The sequence below is a fragment of the Rhinatrema bivittatum genome, chromosome 9 (assembly GCF_901001135.1).
Source record: "Rhinatrema bivittatum chromosome 9, aRhiBiv1.1, whole genome shotgun sequence".
NCBI lineage: Eukaryota > Metazoa > Chordata > Amphibia > Gymnophiona > Rhinatrematidae > Rhinatrema > Rhinatrema bivittatum.
In genome coordinates, this window is record NC_042623.1 from 96,842,119 (window position 1) to 96,867,903 (window position 25,785).

Sequence of the window (25,785 nt, forward strand, 5' to 3'; positions counted from 1 at the left end):
GGAGGCTCCAAGCCGGCTGGGATGAGCAGGTTTAAAGATGGTTATCAAGTGGGGATTTTTTCCAGCCTGAGTTCCAGTTTGACATGGTATTGTTATGATATGACGTCTCAAAGGTGAAGGGGATAAGAGGAAGGCGGCGCTTAGTTGTAATTTCAGGGGGGAGAGGGGAGTCAGCAATTTCTGGTGTTAGGGGAGGTAGGAGGTCTTTGTAGGTATCTGAGTTGTTGGATTTTGCTGATAGTGGGGCTGAAAGAGCCGATCTTGAAGAGGGAGGGGAGTGAATGCAGGGGGTCAGGGGTGTTGAGGCTGGGTAGGCAGGAATGAGGTGTGAATGGCGTGTAAGAGGCGGCACTAAGGGGTGCACAAAGGGGCAGGCCCCTTTGGTTGCGCTCCTTAGGCATGCGACACCTGCGGTCGCAGCCTGTTTTTGCTTATCTCAGGGTCGGCCGGAGTGACATCGGGAGGGGTGGTCCTCTCGTGGAGAGAGGGCTGGCCTTGCCTGGAGGTGCTCCGGATGGTGATCGTGGAGGGCGTCGGGCCGGTGGCGTGCTCCTGACCCCGATGGGTCAGCATCGATCGTGCGGAGCAGCGAAGAGAAGGTGGGTCGACGGGTGCAGCAAAGAGGGACGCTTGCGGTCGTGGCCTGTTTCTGCTTCTCTCGGGGTTGGCCGGAGTGATGTTGGGAGGGGCGGTCCTCTCGTGGAGAGAGGGATGGCCTTGCCTGGTCGTGGAGGGCATCGGGCCGGTGGCGTGCTGCAATTAGACTGTTTAGAAGTGAGGCACTAGCACAACTGATTGCCAAAGTATCCCGTTCATTATATTTGGAGGAAGAGCAGCCTAAACAAGAAGAACCAAAGGGAAACCCAATGCTAAAGGGCATACAAAAGCACTCTAAGGCATATCTGGTATACTCATCAATAATGGAAATTGTAGAAGTAGAATGGGAGCATTCAGATGCAACATTTAAATCCAGAAGGATCATGGAAAAACTGTATCCCATTCAGAAGCAACAGAAGGCCCAATTATTCCATCTTCCTAGGGTGGGGTGCCATGGTAGCAGCAATGACCAAGAGAACCAGACTCCTGGTCGAAGGCGGAACAGTGCTTAAGGAACCTCAGGATAGAAAGATAGTCCACTTTAAAAAGAAAATTTGAATTAGCTACCCTCTCTGTTCAGGCAGCCAGTTGCTGAGGATATGTAGCAAGGGCATTGCTAAGATGGATGCAATAGCTCGCAAGGAGCAAGGACCCAGAGACATCAGTTGAGTAGCATGCACATAGCACAAGCTTGAGTTGGCAGCAAGCTTCATAGCGGACACTCTGTATAATTTAGTAAGGTTCTCAGCCAAACAGGTGGCAGCGATAATGATGGCCAAGTGACTACTGTGGTTGAAGAATTAGGCAGCAGACTCCTATTCAAGGTTAGACTCCTTTTTGGAAAGGACCTAGAGACCTTGGTCAAATGCTGGAGAGAATTAAATCCTCAGATTGCCAGAGGTCAGGGCATGACTTGTTTTCAAGGAGCCTCCCTTAGGACTAGGCCGAAAAAGTATAGGTACTATAGGCCAGGTTGGCCATTAACCCAACAGAAGCCTAGATCTCTAGGCCATGTACAGCCCTTTGAGGTAGCAGGAGAGGGGGCATAGACAAGGACCTCAAGGGGCCCACAAGTAGAGGACCCCACTGATGGTACCCAGGGCCACTCCACAATCCTACCAGTTAGGACATGTGCAAAAATATTATAAGGAATGGGTCCTGGAGATGATCCAGTGAGGTTATGGACTGGAACTGAAAGCCCCAGTAAAAGAAGCATTCATTCAGTTCACATGCAAAGGATCCTAAAAGTTAAGATAGTACTTACAGGCAATAGTACCGGGCCCAATACAGGAAAGGAGGAAAGGTAAGTACTCGATTTTACTTTGTTCCAAAAAAGAGGGAACTTTTTGATCAGTATTAGACCTTAAAGGGGGTAAACTGGTTGCTTCTGGTACCTAATTTCTGTATGGAAACTTTTGAAGACAGTAATTATGGCGGTAAGAAAATAATTTCTATTAGCAATAAATCTCTCCAAGACCTACCTTCACATAAGGTAATAACATCGGCAGGATTTGTGTTTCACAATATTATGAGACCATTACCAGTTCAAGGCCTTACTGTGTTTGGCTTAGAAACCGCATCCAGGACATTTACAAAGTAATGGTAATAGTCTCGGGGAGGCAATAAGGGTTCACTGGTTATCTGGATTACTGGTTAATAAAGGCAGACTATGTGCAGGAGGGGAACCAGGTAATGGCCACAGTGATACAGATGGAGAGATTAGGATGAGTGGTGAACAAGGGAAAAAGCCACTTGGAATCATCTCAGCAGTGGATCCACCTCTGAATCCAGTTTGACACAAGGACAGGGGAAAAACTTCTCTTGTCTGGTAAGAATAATCAAGTTACAGACCCAAGTCACAAGCATTCTGACCAAGATCATTCTGAGAGTGTACATCCAGTTTTTAGGCTTGATGACAGCCACAAACAAGGTGGTATCTTGGGCAAGAGCCCATTTACACCCCTTTAGCTGGAACCAATTGTCCGGGTGGGCAACTCACAGCCAGGAATTTCACAGGACAGTGCATCTGCCGAAACAGGCCAGGGACAACCTTCAGTGGTGGCTCACCAGGGACAGCCTGGCAAAAAGAATCGGTCTGGCATTGCCAAAATGAGTGACCAGTGGCTAGACATGAGCAGAACAGGTTGGGGGCAACACTGTGAAGGAAGAGTGGCCCAGGGATGCTGGTTGAGCCAGAAAGAGGTTCTCAACAAATCATTTAGAAACATGAGCAATCAGGCTAGCACTGAAACATTTGCAACCAAAGGTTAAGGGAAAAGCTGTAAGGATACTGTCAGACAACATGACAGTAGTAGCTTATATCAACAGGCAAGGAGGAACAAGGACATTGGAAGGAGAGCACCTCACAAGATGGGCAGAACAATATTTTGCTTTATTTAGGGTTTTTATATATCGACATTCTCGATATACATATCAAATCAAGTCTGTTTCCATATAACAAAACTGTCGCCGGTAAGGCGTTACATTAAACAATAGACAAAGTATTGAACAGAGAACGTGCAGCGTAACATTAAACAAACAACAAATTATTGAACAAAAGAACGTAGGTCAATAAATATTAAATATTAAACGTAAAAACGATATATAAAATAAAATAACTATGGGAAGAGCATGAGCTAGAAAGCTGATGCTTCAAGAGATGGTATATATGAGCTCCACACATAGGCAGAATTCTTAAGCCGCCAGAGATTTGGACCCAAAAGAGTGTGAAGTGGCAGAGGAAGCCTTAAACTAAATAGTGTCCAGATGGGCACCTTCTCTGGAATCTAATGGCGATTCACAAGAATAATACTTCAGTCAAAGAAGAGATTAGGGTTCCAAAAAGAGATTCTCTAATGCAGATCTGGTCCAGAAATGCACTCCTGTACATTTTTTCCTCCTTGGTCAATAAGAAAGATCATAAAGATCACTGATCATCCAGGATTGGTCTTCTTAATTGCCCCAGATTAGCTGAGATGTCTGTGGTATGAGGATCTGGTAAGGCTCAAAAGAGAAGAACCACTAAAACTTGCACCGATCAAAGGTATGTTACACTAGGGGCTAGTGACAATGGAGGATCCAGCACAATTTTCTTACAGCATGGCTCTTGAAAGGAGGAATCTCAATGGAATACTCGAGACAAGTAATAGCAACATTGCTTAGAGCAAGGAACAAGCCGACCTCCCTAGCTTATGCGAGAATTTGGAAAATCTTCAAGAGATGGTGCAGGAAGGAGGGGTCTGAAACTTGGATTTCCTCCAAGATGGCTTGGACAAAGGCCTAGCAGTCGCTTCACTAAGGGTACAATTAGCCACCATATCATGCTTCAGGGGATGAATCAAAGAGGCTCCTCTGATATCTCACCCAGATGTGGCACACTTTTTGAAAGAATTAGACTGTAAAACCAGTAGTGCCAACATAGAACCTGAACTTAGTCCTGAGGGCATTTACAAAAGCCCCATTTGAATCAATTGAGGAGATTTACTATAAAGGACTTAATGTTACAGATGGTACTATTGCTAGCAATATATTTAGCCAGAAGGGAATCGGCAGTACCAGGCCCTGTGCTGCAGAGATCCTTATCTCTCTCTCTCTCTCTCTGTCTGTCAGAATTTCACCTAAACCAAGCAGTTACCATCCCGGGTTCAATAGGGAATAATGTTAAGGCGAAAAGAAGGATCTTAGATTGTTAGATGTAAGGAGATGCCTGGAAGCTATGAATGAGTTTTTAGACAGTCAGCTTTATTATTTTTTTAATTCTATTTGCAGGAGCATGTGGAGGGGAAGCAGACTCAAACCGTACCTGAAAGATGGATTAAAGAAACAATTGCATCAGCATACATAACGAAAAGAAAACAAGTGCCAAGGGACTAAATGCCCACTCCAAAAGGGCTCAAGCAGCCTTGTGAGCAGAGCACAGTCTGATAGACCCAGTAGAGATTTGCAAAAGGTCATCGCTACATTCATTCTCAAAACACTACAGGCTGAATCTTCAAGATGCAGCCTTCATCACAGGGATCTTAAAAGCAGCTCTAGGATTCTCCCATCTAGGTATTGCTTAGGGTCATCCCAATTATCTTGACTGGTCTGGCAGGACAATGAGGAAGATTCAGTTGGATCTTACCTGTTAATTGTTTTTCCTTAAGTCCTTACAGACCAGTGCATAAACCCCTCTCCTGAGAAGTAATCGGAGGTAAAAAAAAAAAAATTCTTTTGTTGAAAGATGTAACAGTAGGAAATAAGGAAGACGTCTAAGAATTATTGTAGAAGACTCCTTCTTTTCTTTTTCCTTTTTTTTTTTCTCTCACTAAAGGGGCTTGAAAGAAATGCAGCCCAAGGGGAGAGAGCAGAAGTTATACTCATTCCTATGACACTTTTTTTGTTAATTACCTTTGTCATTTCATGACAGGGGAAACCTTATTCAGCTTGGCAAAGACTAATGACGTCTTCCTTGCTGCACCAGGCTATATAGGGAGGGATGCCAGTACAAAACAGTTTGCACTCTGTCTCCATCTGCTGGTGGGGGGAGCAGGATGAATCCTACTTGTCTGAGCTGGTCTGTCAGGACTCGAGCAAAGACAATTACCAGGTAAGATCTTATTGAACCATGTATGTCTATATCTAATCTTCATTTTTAGGATTTTTGTTGAACGTGGCAGTACTGTAATGCTATGAACATTAATACTAGGAATCCATATCTGTAGCTTTGCTGTATATAACACCGGCAACTGTTTATATACCACTAGTTTGTGCTGATAGTGAAATAATCTGTGTATCCGGAATCATACCATGTCCAAATATCCTGATTCTGCTGCTGTTTCCTGTATTAGTACTATGGCAGTCTTGAAAAGGTTCTGGCTTTTAAATAATTTTCTAATAGTAGTCTTGGTCCTGGACAAAACTGGGTTCTTTGTAGGTCATGATACTTTATTGGACCAGTGTAGGAATAGTCCAGTGACACTTGAACGTTTGAGACTGCATAGGTTCTTTCCTTAGATGTAGTTTTCACTCGCATGCTTTATGTTTCCTACATGTGCACAGAAGCTACATTTCTGAAAGGAGGGGGTTTTTTTTTTTGGTTTTTTTTTCTCTTCCTTTCGGGAGCAGTTTTCAAGAAGGGGAGGTAGTCCCTAAAGACTGTTGCCCTAAGAACCAATAGGCTAAACCAGGCCAAGGACTAATTAGGAGCTGACCTAAACACTGTCCTCACTCGTCCACAACTGCTAGAGACGGAAACCATTGGCAACTGCCCGAGGCCTCACCCCCATTTATAGCTGGACATACCATCACAGGGGAAAAAGAAAAGGTGTGTCCCCTGTATCCGGCAGCTCTGGAGGAGAGAAGTCCCATGAGCCAAGGACTGGTCGAACAGGAAGATAATTTCAGAGCCAATTCTTCTTTTTTTTTTTTTTTTTTTTTTAGTCAAAGGTGTTGGAGAGTCCAAAGTAAATATATCTAGCAACAACGGGGTTCATCTTCAGAGGTATTTAGACGGATAACTCACTAGTTATCCTAGCCTGATAAATTAGGGGCATTCCAGGGGTGTTTTGGGGAGGAGTTAGGTTAGCCAGATAACTTATCTGGCTATATTCAATAGCTTACTGCACTACTGAATATACCTTCAAAGTTAGCTGGATAAGCTTATCCGGTCAACTTTGCTATCCGGTGAGTAGCTGAATATGTACTTCCTTGTGTTCTTGTATCACTCACCATCTTTCACCCAGTATTGTGTGTGGCAATGTCAAAGTCCTACTCTGGAACCCACGCAAGGCAGAGCTTGGGTGAATGAGGTTACGCCTAATCCTGATCAACCATATTTCAGGGGGAGGAGAGGACACAAAGCTAAGTTCTATAATGAAATATGTCTATTTATTTTATTTTATTACAATTTTGTACTTTTCTAATACAAAAAGAGCTGGCAATTTTACACTAAACGTTTTTTCAAAATGCACCGCATATAAATCTAAGGCATGCAATTGGGTAATTGTAATATACTAGCTCTTCAGGCTTTTGGAAGTTTTGGCTTTCTTCCTTCTAGTTGGCCTTCTTCCCTTGGGCTTTGTTCTCAGTACCCTTCGGAATCTGGTTGAGCCTCCCCAGGCCCTTCTTTCAGCATCTTTAGGGGTCTGATGGAGCAGTTCTGGTATGCCTTTTTATTTTAGGATGTTGCCATATTGTATGGGTAAACTGTCCAATAGATCTGAAATATTTGTGGATAATTACTTTTAGCTTATTGGGTATATAAGATGCTTTTTATTGCTGTAATTATTTGAGTGGCATTTATTATTGTTGAGTTAATAAACTTTGTAGGTCATATTGTATAATTCACTCTGATATTTTTGGATGCTATGAAGTACCTGCGGTGGTGTATTTTAGTTTGCTTGGATTATTAATATTTTGTTTATAGTTAGAACTGTCCATTGCCTGCAGGAGGAAAAAGGAGAAACATAAGGTGGATGGAGAAAAAGTTGTGTACCAGGAGAGAGATAGGGGGGGAAAGGAAGAGGGAGAAAAGAAAAAAATTACAAAGGAAATTCACACAGAAAAAAACAATTTCTGCAAAAGATTACTGCACACATAGGGTCAGATATTCTAAAGGGTTTTTCCTATTTTGTGACAATAGTGGAAAATGCTTAGTACATCTGTTCTTCATCGACAAGCAGGACTAAATTAGCTGTCGATAATTAATTAATTTAGCTGGTGATATCCTCCAGCAGCACCAAACAGACCTATCTCTCATAGCTGGTAGAACTTTTGCCTCATTGAGCATTTGTGCAGGAATTTCTGTAGAGGTATGTTGCCTCATGAGCCCCCTTAGTCTGTCTCTTGTGTTTTTTGTTTTTTGGTTTTTTTTTTTGTTCAAGTACCAGCACCGTCATGTACCTCTGTCTCTAATTTTTCTATAAATTCTTAACATGTTTTATCTTAAAAGTTGCCTTACACCCTCAGCAGCCCCCAAACAGCACTTTTCAGTGCTACTTTGTTTTTCTATTTCTTTTTTTTTTTTTTCGGGATGTCCAGAAAGAATGCCACAGTGAATGTTTGTTTTATTTTTAAGAACTGCATTTGCAGTAGGAAAAAGTCTATCACTACTGGACATGACTTGTTCTCCACTGCCAGGCCAACTGTTAAGATTGTGGCTGGATGTCCTCACATTCCCAAAAATTGAGAGCCTGGAACATGGAAGAACTGCGCAAGTCTTGGAGAAGCTACAGTCTGTCCTCTTCCTGAAACACAGTCTTGTCTGCCTCCATGGGAATGGAGTTGAGAAGGAGCTCTTCCAAAATTCCTTCCCCCCTTCAACGGAACACGCTGAATCCTTGGTCGAGTAAACATTAGCATAATGTATTGAAGAGGCGCCATTGGTTCAGCCAGAGCTGAATAAACAGTCTTGGCACTGTCAGTGCACTTCCCAATTCATCAACTCATAGTGCGCTATTGATGCATCGGGCCCCAGAGCAAGAAATAATCTATTTCTCCCAACATTGTTGCCATCAGAGCAGGCTCCTTCATCATCTAATCATCGTACTGCAGTGCTTCCAATGCAGCTGAATGCTGCTGTGTCAAATTTTGATAGGGGCAGAAGGGGATAAGAATACCCCTAGACTTAACAATTACCAGAGCCTTTACACCAGCACAATTAATGGAACAAAGGGCTACATATGTAAACACCTGATCCCATTTGCTCACTGGTACCTCTCATATCTAATCAGCCCTTTACTCAAATTTTGCAGAGCCTGGTAGCTGTGCATGATTCCATTCTCATATTAAAAGAGGATTTTCAACCACCCATGCCAGAACAGCCTCTCGACCAGGTAGCAGAGCTGAAGGATTTATTTACCTTCTTTAGTGGCTAAGGATAAGGAAGGGTACCTGCCAACCTTTCCTTTCCAGTATATCAGATTTACTCCTTCAAAAAGGAATCCCAGTTTCCCAAGTTCGCATGCTCTATCAGAACCATTCTAACTCACAGAATTCACATGGCATCTAGCCAGTTAGAGGATGTGCAGCAAGAATATACTCCTTTAAGACTACCAAGGAAAGTTGACCTTGAATGAACAGGTGAATTTTCAAAAGGGTTTAGTGTGAAAAATATAACATACTGTCATAGTCGTTTTCAAAAGCCAATTTAATGCATAAAGTTCACATTTGTGAGTAAATCCTATGGGCAATGGCATGTGTTGTAGCAATTTTCAAAAGCCTACTTACACAGATATAATGCATTTACATTTGTAAAACTAATTTTTAAGTGAGTAAATGCTTTTGAAAATCGGGTCCATAGAGTGTAGAAATCCCTGAAGTTTGGAATAGTGGATAGAGCAGCTTTTAAACTAGAACAAGGGGGAAAGCCAACAGTCACTCAGCAGTACATGGTTCGGAGGAATGTATCTTTGAAGGATACTAATGAAACGGGAGAGTTAGGGCATCCCAACAGAGAGGTTCCAATAAAAGAAACCATAGTCAAAGTGCCTAAAAGTAAAGAATCACCTGAGCTAAATTCCAAATTATTCCTATCAGCTGAAAAGCAGGTTAATACAATAAAAAAATGTACTTTGAAATGTCTGTATGCTAATGCCAGAAGTCTAAGAAGTAAGATGGGACAGTTAGTGTTTAGCAGTGAATGATGAGAGAGACATAATTGGCATCTCAGAGACCTGGTGGAAAGAGGATAACCAATGGGATGGTGCTATATCAGGGTACAAATTATATCGCAATGACAGGGAGCATCAACTTGGAGGGGATGTGGTACTTTGTCAGGGAGAGTATACAGTCAAACAGGATAAAGATCATACAAGAGACTAAACGCTCGGTAGAATCTACATGGTTAGAAATCCCATGTGTATTGGGTAAGAAGATAGTGATAGGATACTACCTTCCACCTGGCCAAAATGGTCACACACATGATGAAATGCTAAGAGAAATCAGGGAAGCTAACCAATTTGGCAGTGCAGTTAATATTGGGAGACTTCAATTACCCCAATATTGACTGGATAAATGTAACATTAGGACATGCTAGAGACAAAGTTCCTGGATGGAATAAACGACTGCTTCATAGAGCAATTGGTTCAGGAACCAAAGAGAGAGGGCGCTATTTTAGATTTTAATTCTTAGTGGAACGCAGGATTTGGTGAGAGAGGTAATGGTGGTGGGGCCACTTGGCAATAGTGAATATAACATGATCAAATTTGAACTAATAACTGGAAGGGGGGCAGTGTGTAAATCTAACCCTAAATTTTTAAAAGGGAAACTGATGAAATGAAGAAAAAAACTGAAAAGTACAGTAAAAGTGTATAACAGACATGGATATTGTTTAAAAATACCATCTTAGAAGCATAGTCCAGATGTATTTCACACCTGAAGGAAGGCAAAACGATTATCAGCATGGTTAAAAGGTGAGGTGAAAGAGAGGCTATTTTAGCCAAAAATAATCCTTCAAAAATGGGAAAGGATCCATCTGAAGAAAATAGGAAAAAGCATAGGCATTGTCAAGTTAAGTGTAAAGCATTGATAAGGCAGGCTAAGAGAATTTGAAATGAAGTTGGCCGTAGAGGCAAAAAATTCATAATAAAAACTTTTAAAGATATATCCGAAGCAAGAAACCTGTGAGGGAGTCAGTTGGATCGATAAATGACTGAAGGGTTAAAGGGTCTCGTAGGACAGATAAGGTCATTACAGAAAGACTAAATTAATTCTTTGCTTCTGTGTTTACTAATGAGGATGTCGGGGAATACCAGTTCTGGAGATGATTTTCAAGGGTGATGAGTCAGATGAACTGAACCAAATCACTTTGAACCTGGAAGATGCAGTAAGCCACATTGACAAACTAAAGAGTAGCAAATCACCTGCACTGGATGGTATGCATCATATGGTTCTGAAGGAATTAAAAATGAAATTTCAGGTAGATTACACATTTTAAATAAATCAATCATTAAAATCATCCATTGTACCTGAAGACTGGAAGGTGGCCAATGTAACCCCAATATTTAAAAAAAGGCTCCAGGAAACCATAGACAGACTTCAGTGCCAGGAAAAATAGTGGAAACTATTCTAAAGGTCAAAATCACAGAGCATATAGAAAGAATCTTGCCTCACACATTTGCTTCATTTTTTTGAAGGGGTTAATAAACATGTGGATAAAGGTGAATTGGTAGATGTGGTGTATTTGGATTTTCAGAAGGCATTTGACAAAGTCCTTCATGAGAGGCTTCTAAAAAGTCATGGGATAGGCGATGTCCTTTCGTGGATTACAAACTGGTTAAAAGACAGGAAACAGAGAGCAGGATTAAATGGTCAGTTTTCTCAATAGAAAGTGTAAACAGTGGAGTGCCTCAGGGATCTGTACTTGGGCTGGTGCTTTTCAATATATTTATAAACGATCTGGAAAGGAATACAAGGGAGGTAATCAAATTTGCAGATACAAAATTCTTCAGAGTAGTTAAATCACAAGCGGATTGTGATTAAATTGCCGGAGGACCTTGTGAGCCTGGAAAATAGGGCATCCAAATGGCCAATGAAATTTAATGTGAACAATGCAATGTGTTGCATATAAGGAAAAATAACCCATGCTGTAGTTGCACGATGTTAGGTTCCATATTAGGAGTTACCACCCAGGAAAAAGATCTAGGCATCATATTGGGTAATACATTGAAATTGGCTCAGTGTGCTACGGCAGTCAAAAAAGCAAACCATGTTAGGAGTTATTAGAAAGGGAATGGTGAATAAAATGGAAAATGACAACTCCTCTGTATCGCATCATGGTGAGACCGCACCTTGAGTACTGTGTACAGTTCTAGTCACCGCATCTCAAAAAAGATATACCGTATTTTTCGCTCCATAAGACGCACTTTTTTCCCCCCAAAGGTGGGGGGAAAATGTATGTGCGTCTTATGGAGCGAATATAAAAAAAAAACCAAACAAAAATCTAACAACCCCCCCCCCCCCCCCGACTCCCCCAAGACCTGACAAATTAATTTCCTGCAATCCCCCCACCCTCCTGACCCCCCCTAAGACCTGACAAATTAATTTCCTGCAATCCCCCCCAAGACCTGCCAAACGTCCCTGGTGGTCCAGCGGGGGTCCGGGAATGATCTCCTGGTCGTGGGCCGTCGGCTGCCAGTAAACAAAATGGCGCCGACGGCCCTATGCCCTCACTATGTCACTGAGACAGACCGCTGCTATTGGTCGGTCTCAGTGACATAGTGAGGGCATAGGGCTGTCGGCTGTAAACAAAATGGCGCCGACGGCCCTATGCCCTCACTATGTCACTGAGACCGACCAATAGCAGCGGTCGGTCTCAGTGACATAGTGAGGGCATAGGGCCGTCGGCGCCATTTTGTTTACTGGCAGCCGACGGCCCACGCCCTGGAGATCGTTCCCGGACCGCTCCTGGACCCCCGCTGGACCACCAGGGACGTTTGGCAGGTCTTGGGGGGGGTCAGGAGGGTGGGGGGTTGCAGGAAATTAATTCGGCAGGTCTTGGGGGTCAGGGGGGTGGGGGTTGTTAATTTAAAGGGTTGGGATGGGGGGGGGGGGTTTGGGGGGAGGGGTTCCCAGAGAAAGAAAAGTTTTCTGATCTGGGGAGTGGACCGAAATGGCCCTCCCTAGACCCGAAAACAAAATGGGGAGAAAAAAAAAAGCTATGCACTCCCCTAATTTGCTCCATAAGACGCCCAGACGCAGAGCCGGTTTAGCACAATTTTTTTTTTTTTTTTTAAATTTTCCCCCTCTGAATCCTAGGTGCGTCTTATGGTCAGGTGCGTCTTATGGAGCGAAAAATACGGTAGTTGCCCTGGAGAAGGTACAGAGAAGGTTGACCAAAATAATGGGGATGGAACAGCTCTCCAATGATGAAAGGCTAAAGAGGTTAGGGCTGTTCAGCTTGGAGAAGAGACGGCTGAGGGGGGGATATGATAGAGGTCTTTAAAATCATGAGACCGGGTAGATTTGAATCTGTTATTTACTCTTTCGGATAATAGGACGACTAAGGGGCAATCTAAGTTAGCAAGTAGCACATTTAAAACTAATTGGAGAATTTTTTTTTTTTTTTTTTTTTACTCAACGCACAATTTAAGCTCTGGAATTTGTTGCCAGAGGATGTGATTAGTGAAGTTAGGGTAACTGGGTTTAAAAAAGGTTTGGATAATTTCTTGAAGGAGAAGACCATTAACTGCTGTTAATCAAGTTGACACAGGGATTAGCTGCTGCTATTTCTGGCATCAGTAGCATGGGATCTTCTTGGTGTTTGGGTACTTGCCAGGTTCTTATGGCCTGGATTGGCCACTGTTGGAAACAGGATACTGGGCTTGATGAACCCTTGGTCTGACCTAGTATGGCAATTTCTTACGTTCTTAATTACCCCATCAGTCTGCTGTGGTAGAATTGGCTTTTAAAAGATCAAATAAAGCAAGGATATACTCAAAATACTCCACTGGGGAAGAATCCCAGGCTACTGAACAATTTTGGTAAAAGGTGCTCCGAAGCTCCATGCTTAATTCATGGATTTCTATTCATCAGTTCTACATGCTTCAATACTTACTTGATTGTATACAAAAACTGAAACTTTTTTTCCTTCTGGCTGGTGAAAGTGGAATCTCATATTCTCAGCCAGTCTTGGATGCTGAAGAGTGTATATGCCATCTTATTCGATCAGTCTGAGGGCATAGCAGTGGCCAAATGTGCACTGTCCATTAGCTAGCAGACTCTATCGCACACTGCTATATGCTGGCAGGACAACAAATTACAGACACCATGAAGTCTCATCTGGTTAGAGCCATGTTTGCATCAGTGGCTCATCTGCAAAGCTGCCACACAACATCAGTACACATTTTTATATCCCATTACTATCTGGACTACCTTTTAAAGAGTGACAGTAAATTTGGACAAGCAGTTTTGCATAGCCTGTTCACCCAGTAGCCCACTTTCCACAGTGGGTTTTGGTTTGCTTATTCAGTAAATTCTTCGCTGCAACCCTCAGCTTGGGACTCCCCATTTGTTATAAGTAATTCAGTCTTGCTTGTTAACAGAAAAAAGCAGGTTTGCTTACTGTAGGACAGCAGGGTGAACTAGCCATACCAAATACCCACCTGCCTCCCAGGAGAGTCTATTACCTAGATAGAATTAGCACTGATATCGACGGGGCTCACGAGGCAATGTTCATGTGAGAATTCCCTCATATGCTCAGTAGAGCAAAAGGTCTACCAGCTAAGACAGAAAGATCCGTTTGCTGCCAGATAACATCACCTATATATTATGGCTAATTCATTCTGCTGTCTACAGAGAACACCATTTACGGTAAGCAAGCTTGCTTTCCAAAAGTTGAGATTTATTTTAATATACAAAAATGTGTAAGAATTGAAAGATTACTAATGACTTTTTACATTTAAGCAAAATAAAATTGTAAAATATTTTATGCAAATGTACTACAGAATTACTGCAGACTTCTTTAACCCTCAATCCATAAGCTATCCCTTAGCTGTTTGAGTATAGATCTCTCAGTGCGCTACTGACTGGCAAATGAAAGTATAGTGAGACAGCAGGATTTCCAAGGGGGACAAGCTGTGCTGTGGGCAGAAAAATTTGCCAGTTTGTGTCACTTTTTTTAAAGTCTCTGTCGAATAGAAACATTTATGATGTACATTTTTATTTCATGAAAAAAATTGATCTGTCCTGTGCATCTAGAGTTGAAGGGGGAATATTGTTGCACTTTCTTAAATCATAGTCTAGTGATGCCAGAGCTCATTTTGGAATGCCTTTTAATCTGCACCCTGGAGGTGGATGACAGTCTGATGGCACTGAGGATGAAGGATAGCTCTATTATCACAAGAGCACAGATTGTGATTTAAACTCCATTTATTACTGGTTCTGTCAACATAAGCATAATTGCTGTTCATTAAAGAAGCCAGCTTCGATTTGGGTTGAAATGCTACTCAAAAGTGTGTATGCATGCACACAAATATTTTACTACTATGGTCTCAGAAGATGGAAATAACTTTTTAAAGGTGGTAGTCCTGAATAGCCTGCGTAAGTGGGCATGTCTAACCCTTCCCCAAGGAAGGGTTAGACATGCCCACTTACGCATGTCTAATCTCTTCCCCAAGGCTGGATCTTTTTTTCTAATTCCTCCTTGAAAATTGCTGAATGCAACACCAATTGGGAGGTAGAAGAAGTTGCAGCATCCTCTTCAGAACTGAGAAGTGCAGAGCGAAATAAAAGGGATACAGAATTGAACTCTATGGCAGTGGTGGGTCGAAGACTTGCTGGCACCAAAAGCCCACTGCCACAGAGGGGAACGCAACAAAAACCTTACCTAGGGAAACTGTGAGGGATGAGACCGTGGGACTCTGCGTTGGACAACCTTGCACTGAAGATAAATGAAAAGGTAAGAACCGTGACTGACAGGCTCCATGGAAAAAGAGATGCTGAAGGGATCCCACATAGACAGGTGGTATAATGGCATGCAGTGAGAATGCACAATGAAGAGGCATAGAGAAATGCATCTAAGTGGCACCAGGGACTCCCTTCAGTGCCATCATTCTTGGAGCCAAAGAGAAGATTGGCACTATTGGTGCAGGGCTCCCTCCAGAGTGGGTCCCTTCTAAGTGCCAAGGCAGGATATAGTCTCATCAACTCGGGTGCCATCTTTGCTCATGGCGCAGAAGATCCCTATGGTGCGGAGTCATTTATTTTATCCAGACACTGGGGCTGACAGGGTGTTTTCTGTGTTGCTGATGCAGCGCTTGTATTCCAAGGTGCAGTCAATACACTTGGTGCAGTGGATTGCAGCACCATTAATGATGTCAGAGTGGAGAACTGAGAGTCCAACAATGGATGTCATTTTATTATGGATGAATACAAACACAGAGAGGCCGAGGTCCTCAAAAATATATTTATTTGTAAAACAATATTCCGGTGAGTACCCTAAAATATTTTTGAGGACCTCAGCCTCTGTGTTTGTATCCCTCACAGCTTTGTTAGACCGACTTCCTTCTTGTTTTTTGGGCCCATCCATTTTATTACGGTTGTCTCTGCTTTGCTCACCCTTCTTATCGGGGTTGTGGCTTTGTGTTCCCTCCATGGTCAGGGGATGAGGAGGAATCTATGGGGATTCCATCGAATCACCTTCCAAAATTGCCATATATACCTCCCCACCAGAGGAACTCTGCAACTTGATCCTGGTTCTTGGATTAGTTGCTGAAGACTAATGGTACCATCTATGGAATGAGGTGCTGGTCAAAGGGAGGACTTGATGTACCCTGATGCAAAGTGCCTCAAAGGTGGTTGTGGTGCCAGGTTCCTCTTCAGTTTTACTGGCAGCCCTGAGCAAGGAGGAGGTGATCTGGGATTCTGAAGCGGAGGTTTCTCCTACTCTAGCTCAGAGGGATTCCCAAATAGTGCAAGCCCAGTTATAATAACATAGTAAATGATGGCAGATAAAGGCCAAAATGGTCCATTCGGTCTACCTAGTAAATTGCTTGGGTTAGTAACTGCTACTTCATGCAGGCTTCCCCACCATGCCTTCTGTCAAGGGTAGTAACTGCTGCTCTTTGCACGCTACCCTCATGCAGAAAAGCCACACTTTTTAATGTTAACATATTGTTGCAGGTCCATGCCACTGGCCACTCTCCCAGTCACAACCTGGCTGGGAATTTCTAGTTAAATAAGAAGCTGAAACACTGGTTAAGTCTCTAGGGGTGTTTCTCCTTAGTCCTGCTGCTTGACTTCTCCTTGCAGCTTCCCCTGGCTCCTCCCTCAGAGGCTCCCCTTTTACCACATTTCTTCCAGGGTGTCCCAGCTATGGATTAGAGTTCTCACCCCAGTTGGTGAGCTGGGCTTAAGCAAACATAGTCCTATTTTAGCCTGGTAGTTTAAAGTCTCTACTTACTCTATCAATCAACAATCCCCAAATCATGCAGTAATAAAACAACTCTTTCCTTAATCCTCATACCTGCTGCTTACAGTTGCTTCCTCCACAGCCTAGGACTGGCTTGTGTTCTATAGATCTGATTCTAGGAGAACCAGGCCCTATTGCCTCCTCCCACTATAGTCTGCAACTAGGGTTTGTACTTCCCCTTTCACTATGGCTGCAACTACACCCACCCACGGCAGTGTTTGCTTAAAGCTCCTGACCTGCAGATTCCCTGAGTATATCCTCTTCTGGAAGGGGTTTCCACCACTTGTCTCCCAGGTCCATTGGCTCAGGCTCATCCTCACAGCTGCTCAACACCTCCATCTCCTCTGTCTTTTCTTCTGGTTCTAATAGGACAAGCTCTCAACCTTCCCCCACAACACCTGGGCTCTCTCCTCCCATTGAAGTAAAACCTGGGTGTTTCCTCCTCCTCCTAGGACCTCGTGTGTTTTGTTGGAGTCTTGCTCACTCCTACTCTGGCTTCTTTTACTTACTGGGTCTCCTTCCCAGGTTTTCCTTATAGCCTGCCTTCTTTTATTGACCGTGGGAATATAATACCCATCACAGTAGTTTATCCTAGTTCTCTATTTCCATTCTCTAGTCTCTAGGGAATCCGTGTGGTATCCCATTTTCTTTTGAATTCTAATACCATTTTTGTCTTCACCACCTCTTCCAGGAGGGTATTCCATGCATCCACAGCCCTTTCCATGAAGAAATATTTCCAGTAGTTGGTTTTGAGCCATCCCGCTTGGAGCTTCATACCATGACCCCCTAGTTCTACAGCCTTCTAGTGAAGAATTTCTTTGTCTTCTTAGTCCTGAAGACAAAAGAGGAAGATTAGTCCATTCCTGTCCCAGATAGAGTAATTTATCCCACATAACGAGGCTGCTTCAAGTTCCATGGTGCTGCATGTTCACTTAAAGAGCTTTCAGCATTAGGAGTAAGTCCTTTTTATCAGATGACGAAGTTTCCTTTTCCAGGGGAGTCCCTTCACGAATTAGTGGGTCAAAAAGTGGGCTGTATTCACTTTGATTTACAGATTTCTACAGGACATTCAGATGAGTATGTAGAAGATGCCTACATTGTGCCTTCTGGTGTCCTGGAAACTGGTCTTAAAATATAGGGTTCAGGCTGCCCGAAGATTTGGGTGGTCCAGTTACCACACCATGCCAAGGTGGTAGAATCAGCATTGAAGCCTGTTAAATGCACTTGTGATCACTCTAACATGCCCCATGAGAAGCACCTGAAGGTGTTTGTTGCATTTGGAAAGAAGGTCTTCCAGGGTTCTGTGCTGAATCCCTGGATTGAAGCTCCCCAGAAATATATAGTGTATAGATGGAAGATGTAGTAGACCAGAAGAGTAGCAAATCACCTGGACTGGATGGTAAGCAACCCAGGGTTCTGAAGGAACTCAACTAAAAAATGAAATTACAGATCTGTTAAAATTTGTAACCTGTCATTAAAATCATCCATTGTACCTGAAGATTGGAGGGTGGCCAATGTAACCCCGATATTTAGAAAGGGCTCCAGAGGCAATCTAGGAAACTATAGACCAGTGAGCCTGACTTCATTGCCAGGAAAAATAGTGGAAACTATTCTGAAGATCAAAATCATAGAGTATATAGAAAGACATGGTTTAATGGAACATAGTAAGTATGGATTTACCCAAGGAAAGTCTTGCCTCACAAATCTGCTTCATTTTTTGAAGGGGTTAATAAACGTGAATACAAGTGAACTAGTAGATAGTGTATCTGGATTTTCAGAAGGTGTTTGACAAAGTCCCTCGTGAGAGGTTTCTAAGAAAACTAAAACGTCATGTCATAGGAGGTGATGTCATTTTGTGGATTACAAACTGGTTAAGATAGGAAACAGAGAGTAGGATTAAATGGTCAGTTTTCTCAGTGGAAAAGGGTAAACAGTGGAGTGCCTCAGGGATCTGTACTTGGACTAGTGCTTTTCAATATATTCATACATGATCTAGAAAGGAATACGAGGAATCAAATTTGCAGATACAAAATTATTCAGAGTAGTTAAATCACAAGTGGATTGTGATAAATGCAGGATGAGGAGAATGAGGCCTATACTGGACTTGTGAAGACTAAACGGACTGCTGTTATGGGAAAGGCTCAAGATGAGCTTCATCCAAATGATTCTCCCTTTTTATTCACCTGAAGGATTGGTTATGTATTCTGAATCTGAAAGATGCTTATATGCACATTCCCATTCATCTCACCCATCAGAAGACTGGATGGGCCATACTGGTCTTTATCTATCCTTATTTACTGGATTCTGTTCCTTAATACAAATGGAATTATTAGGTACCTGAGGTGTCCATGTTTGATACAGAATGCTGTTTTCTAAGTTGTGGGCTCCCCTTAGTGAAGATCTGGGTGCCCTAGACATGTTCCAGGAGCTCATTAATGAGAGGGAGGTGGTACCTGTTAGTGATTGCATTAAGGGCCCAATAATCCACACTGGATCAGAGAAAATAATCTTTCTTTGATATGAAGAAGATCGGGGCTCCTATTAGGGTGTTGAAGGTCTGAAATTTTTCATGTTTTTGTAGATAATCATATGCCTTTAGCTCTGATTAAGACAGGGATTAAATTATTCTGAACAGAACGTCTTTCAGCTCTTTTGGACGGTCATTAACTCTGGGGGGGAGGTATGTTTGCAACCACTTTTACATAAGATTTGTCATACTGGATCAGATCAAGGGTCCATCAAGGCCAGTACATTGTTTCCAACAGTGACCAATCCAGGTCACAAGTACCTAGCAAGAACCCATACTATAAATAGATCATATGCTGCTATCATACAGTGATAAGTAGTACCTAATCCCTAAGTCTTCTTGATTAATAACAGTTTATGGACTTGTCCAAACTTTTTTTTTTTTTTTTTTTAAACCCAGCTACTAAGAGTGCCTTAACCACATTCTCTGGCAATGAATTCCAGAGCTTAATTGTAAGTTGAGTGAAAAACCAAATTGTGATTTGTTTTGAATATGCTGTTTACTAATTTCATGGGGTGTCCCCTAGTCTTTGTATTTTTGGAAAGAATAAAATAACTGGTTTACATTTACCAGTACTCTTCCACTGAAGATTTTAAAGACCTATTTCATATCCTCCCTCAGTCGTCTCATCTCCAAGCTGATTAGCCCTATTAGCCTTCCCTTATAGGGGAGCCATTCTATTTCCTTTATCATTTTGGTCTAATGCAACTTCTGTCTTTTTTTGAGATACAGTGACTAGTACAGTTGTGGCCTCACCATGGAGCAGTACAGTGGCATTATGAAATTGTTTTTATTCTCCATTCCTTTCTTAATTCCTAATATTTTCTTTTGTGATGGCTGCCATACCACTGAGGTGAGAATTTCAAAGCGTTGTCCACTATGACGCCCACATCCTTTTCCTGGGTCATAACTCCTAACATAGACCTAACATTGTGTAACTACAGTGTGGGTTACTTTTCCCCATGTGTATCACTTTTTACTCATTCACATTAAATTTCCTCTGCCATTTGGATGCCCAGTTCCAAAATTCTGAGTATTTCTCAGGTATCTGTCTCACCTTCTCATTGGTCATAGTATAACACATCGAATACTTGCTTGCTTGCTTTTGGCTGCTTATCCTTCTAAATTAGGAAGACATTTCTGATGGCAGAAGATAAGAGTAGATCATGGTAATCCCAGCATGTTTGCAAACTATGGCACACGGATGGGATCAAAACATTGTCCCTCCTGTTGATTGTGAATTGTCACTATCAGTGGCCCATTATTTTGACTTACTGCTGTACTCATCCCCTTCACTTGTAATGGAATCTTGATTTGGGTGAACATGAGGTCCACTGAGGCTAAATGGTAAATTTTCCCAATGGAGAAAGGTGAATAGCAGAATGCCACAGGGACCACTGCTTTTCAATATATTTATAAAAGACCTATAAATGGGAACAAGTGAGGAGATCAAATTTGCCGATGACATACAGTTATTCAAAGTTGTTAAATCATAAGAGTATTGTGAAAAGCTGCAAGAGGAACTTACAAACCTGGGAGTCTGGGAATGCAAATGAAATTTAATGTGGACAAGTGCAAAGTGATGCAGTTAGGGAAGAGGAACCTAAATTATGGTTACACAATGCAAAGTTCCACATTAGGAGTCACTATTCAGGAAAAGGATCTAGGTGTCATGGTTGATAATACATTGAACCAGCAGGACCCCTGGCAACCAGAGGATAAATATCCCCTGGCCTTTCCCTGCCTCGGTATTGCCTTTGGCTCCTCTGCAGCTTCCCAGCCTCTGCCTGCTAAGGTTGTCTGTTCAAGCACAGTTGATCCTGGCAACCTGTCTCCATTAAATAGGTTGCCTACATGCTATGTAGTCAGTCATTTTTTTTGATGGTGTAAAGCTATACAGTAACTGCTATTAGCAGGTCCCTGACAAACAGCCTTTTTGCTATTTCCTTTCTTGTTAGGTAGTGGGCTTAGTTGGAAACTATGAAAAAATCAGATTTCATTGAGGGAATCAGCAATAACTGTAACTAAGTTAATTATCTCCTTCAAAAACAGCTTTAGTTTGGAGTATTTCCACCCAACATAGATTTGAAGCATTTGGAAACATGATGGTTTTTAACAAGTGTCAAATATTACTGCAGAAGGGAAATGGGGGTGGGAAGGAGGAGAGGAAAAATCTAGACATGTATTACACAGAGGTTTATGGGAAACATAGTGCCAAAAATATTTGTTCCTTGCATGCATCTATCTGTCAAGAAGATGGGTCTCCTGTTTTGTTTTTTGTTTTTTTCCACTTGATATCTTTTTGCTACTACCTACTTGCCCAAAAGGCATATCTATGCTGATGGCATGACAGGGCTGGAAAAATCCATGCGTTTGCGTGTGAATGACAAGTTGGTTTTTCAGAGCGGATGAACTCAATTTCCTCTACTCCTTCCTCCACTGCTGCCTCCCCACAACCACTCTCTTTCCTTAATCGTACACTCCCACTTCACTGACCTGGGGGATGCATAGGGCGGGAGAAAAGGATCTTGGGCCCATCTAGACAGCCTGTATGTGTGTGTGTGGCGATTATGAACCAGCACCGGTTTACCTGCTGGAGCCTCACCGCCGCCTCCTGGGTGAGTCGCATGAGGGCACAGGAGGCAAGGACTATAGGCATATTTGGAACTGTCTAGGTTTTACTTTTACCTGGAGACTCTGGGAATTTGCATAAATTATGAGCCTTCACAGAAATATTGGAAAGCACCAGGTATGCATGTCAGTCTCTGCTGGCTAAAAGGAGATGGAGCATGCAGGCTGATGACTCGCTGCCTCCTTCCAGCCAACATCGATACCTGGAGCTTTGTGCTGTAATTTATGGTGTATTTTCAACTGAAGTTCCTATATATTTTTCTGCTTTATATGAGCAATTACAACATTGAAAGTACAGTGAACCTTCTTATTCTCATACCCCCAAGAGTATTATCCTACACATGACTCATTTAATCTAGCTTATTTTTACAGTGTATTTGTTTCACTTTGGAAAATCAATGAGGGCTACAGTGCATTTACAGCACTTAATGTGATGTCATCTTTTTCTTTCTAGAGTTTCTCTTAGGATTCGTTTTGGTCTGTCATTTTATATAGTATTTTCCTAATTAAGGTTTTAGATCAGTAGCTGCAGGTGATAAGATAGGAATCCTACTGTTTGCCCCAATTCATCAATGCCGCTCCTGCATTGTGTGTGGCTACATTGCTTTGGGAACTTACACTTTGTTCAATCATTTTGTTTAATTCCTTGCTCTTATCTGATACTTTTTCATAAATTGCACGTACTGTGAAGGAAAGATTATGCACCCAGACCTACATACGGTCAGCTTTTACAGCTATCTAGTTAAGTATCATTGATCTGAGTTTGCGCTGACTTAAGGAAAGGGGAGAGTATGTTTAATCTATCACTGGGCTACAAAATAGTCAGGCCATTTCCTGTGTCACTAGACCTTTTGAGAATAAATTAAAAAATGTATTCACTTTTATTTCCCAGATCTGTATAAAAACAATGGGGCTGATATTCAGGTGGATGATGGTAACAGGAATACATGTATAACATTGTTCAACATGCAAGCTAACTTTTTCTCTCGAGGGGAGGTATTTGCTTCAACATAGCAAATACTCTCTCTTGCAAAGGTGAAGTTTGCAGCTGTTGAGCAAGACTCCTAAGCAGAAGCGAAGCAAGAGTTTCCCGCCTTTTCCTCAAAGACTAGATTTGAATGGCTGACAATTTGCTCTTGCTCTTTAAAATTTATTGCATTTTCAATTGAGGAGAGCAAGCATGGCATGTGCTATATTAGATGAGACTGGATCACAGTGGTATGCTTTTTAAAAACTTTTTCTTTAATGCTTGTCTTTTTGTTGATTAGTGGGAGATTTTAACAAGATCTGGCGTGAGCACTGCGAAGACGAAGAAACCCTTTCTGAATATGCAATTGCCATGAAAAACCTGGCGGACAATCACTGGAAAAAGACATGCGAAGGGGAGGGTCGTATCGAATGGTGTCGCAGGTAAATATCTGGAAGATTGTAACTTGGGCCTCATATTCCTAAACTCAGAGCCCCTAAATTAAGTCCCTAAGTTAGGTGTCTGTTTTCAGCTGAAATCTCACATAGTTACCTAAATTTAAGTGTTAGGTTCTTAAATTTGGGCCTGTTAATCATTTGCTTAGACTTACTCCTAAATTAGATGCTTAGTTCTGAAATTCTGTGCCAGGCTCCTAACTTCATTTCCCCACCCTAACTACACTCCTTTAGGAATCCATTTTTTAAGGGCCTAAATTTAGAGTCTTAATGAAACTAGGAGCCTAAATTTAGGGACTCAGGCCTAGTACATTTTGAAAAGGTCCAATTTAGGAGCCTAACTCGAAAAAGTAGTTGTCTCACTTTTTGAAAAATGGCCCCTTTTAGAAAGTATAATTCCTTTCTGACGTCAACATGGCTTCGTTCTGCAGTATAATAACATTACCTTCATCACACTAGCTGTCCATATGTGCAGCCTTTATTTGGGGAGGGGTGAGGAGGCCTGGCAGTTTCTGCCTACACTGTTTGTTTGTTTGTTTATATTTCCAGCTCATTTGAAATAGGACTGAGATTAACTTCTCAGGTTTCTTTCCCACCTGTTTTCATATCCCCCTCACAACTCAACCCAGCCTTCGCAGCAAGTCATTAGCCACACACTGCGGTTCCCTCTGGATCCCGGCTAATGTAGACTCTCTAAGTCTAGCCACTAGGTGTTGCTGTTGTGCAATGGCCAAGACTTCCACCCTTTGGGTCTGGGAAAGCTGGCTCTAAGGCATCCGCAGCCTAGGGAGTAGAGACTTGTCCCAAGAATTGAACCCAAATTTTGCTCATGGCAGTTCTGTTATTGACCTTGCAATCTATACTATTATTAGGTTTTACATAAAATGCATAAAACAAAGGGGTCAGTTTTAAGTGTTGCTTGTGCTAAATTACCCCTATACGCGCTTGTGAGCAGCACGGATTTTAAAAGCTGTCATTTTCATGCGTATGTGCATGAGCAAAGGGAGAAAGGTGGGGCCAACAGTTATGTGCGTAACTACTTATTTTTAAAACCGGAGGTCACAGCTTGCGGCAGCTTGTTAGTCCTGTAACTTTACTGCTGCTCCTGATGAGGAGCAAGTCTGAAGATTTTGCATTTTAGAGTTTACAGGACAAGTAGGGAGGGGTCTGGGGCATGTGTAGGATAAAGAATCGGAGGGATCTGGGTGACCTCGAGACTGACTGACTGGGCAAACTGGTGGACTAATCGGGGAAAACCCGGGAATGTCCCTCGCGCGAGCATGTTTTAAAATCTATTTACGTATGTGGCTTAAAGCCGGCAGAATCCTATAGAACATACACAAAGTGGGTTTGCTCGAGTAACCTCTTAAAACTAAGAGCATACGTATACGTGGTAGGCAAGTGTGCAAGTGATTTAAAATTCCAGCGTATCTCTGCTCGGCGCACAAATGCTTGTTTTAAAATTAACCTGTGTAAGGTGTTAACTGTAACCTTTCCAAATCTGTGTTGAAGGTGCAGATCCTAGCAAGGAGCCGTTCATTTCTCTGAAGCAAATAAAATAAATATCTGTTGTAATTGGATTCTGACTAAGTCTAACAAAAGAAATCATATTACCCCCATTTTGAAAAACCTACACCCGCTCCCAATCAAGTTTAGAATCTCTTACAAAATACTAACAATCATACACAAATCTATACACAAGCTCATTCCACTGGAACTCAATATCCCTCTTCAGCCACATATACTCTCCAGACTGGTGAGAACAGCCTATAGGGATACTCTCCTTGCCCCAACCATCAAAACCTCATTAAATAAACGTACTCTATCCACAGCAGGCCCCGCGCTATGGAACTCTCTACCACCATATCTCCGGAAAGAACCTTGCCCTGTCGCCTTTAAAAAGAGACTCAAAACTTGGCTAGTCGAACAAGCTTTCTATCCATAACAATTTTCCGCTCAATCGTTCCAAATATGTGCACCTTGTACCGTGACTCCTTTATTTTTAGCCAGGTCCTTCCTAGAACCTCATTCTTTATTGTATACTTTGTTCTTTAATCCCCAGTTTACATGATCCAAGTTTATCCACCTGTTCGATGTAATTGCATTCGGTCATGCCTGTTTAATGTTATAATGTAAACCGAATTGATATGTAACTTTGCTACATGAATTTTGGTATATAAAATTTAAATAAATAATAAATAATTGGGCAGTGATGGTTTAAGAAGGCTCTTTACAAGAACACTAATAATGTTCTGCTATCATGATAAAACAAGCTGTCACAAAACTAGCAATATAGTTTCTTTGTTTTGGCTTTTCTTTTCCCTAACAGTCTGTATGAAAACATTTCCCTGTTTCTTGGGTTGGGATAATAGTGGTGCAGTTCTAATATTTAAAGAGGATTTTAGAGCTGGCCAGGTAGTAAGCGTTTTGCACTGCCATGAGGGGGTCTCTCTGTTTGATCCCCGATTCGGGTTATCTGCTCCCCAAGTCAGCTGGAGATGGTGTTTGCAGTTCCTGGAGAGGGGGGGAGTCAAGCTCACTCCTTAAGGTTGACACTTGGTGACCAGATTCAGGGCCCGTGATTGCAGAGTTTCAGAAGGAGCCCTGTTGCATGGCCCCCAGCCCAAGACTGTTGTTGCAGTGACATGACGAGGTTGTGGGGATTGTTACAAAACTTGGTAATAAGATATTGAAGGGGCCCTGGGTGTTGGCTTAAGTA

The 25,785-nt window shown here is 42.2% G+C and overlaps 1 protein-coding gene across 3 annotated transcripts in view; it reads left to right on the top strand.

Annotated features, from left to right (window-relative positions):
- Positions 1-25,785, top strand: part of BMT2 (base methyltransferase of 25S rRNA 2 homolog) — a 168,207-nt gene that overhangs the window by 40,390 nt on the left and 102,032 nt on the right. For all 3 annotated transcript variants that reach the window (XM_029616370.1, XM_029616372.1, XM_029616371.1), the window contains one exon: positions 22,913-23,054. In XM_029616370.1, coding sequence (XP_029472230.1) covers positions 22,913-23,054 — 142 coding nt within the window. The remainder of the gene's footprint in view (positions 1-22,912; positions 23,055-25,785) is intronic.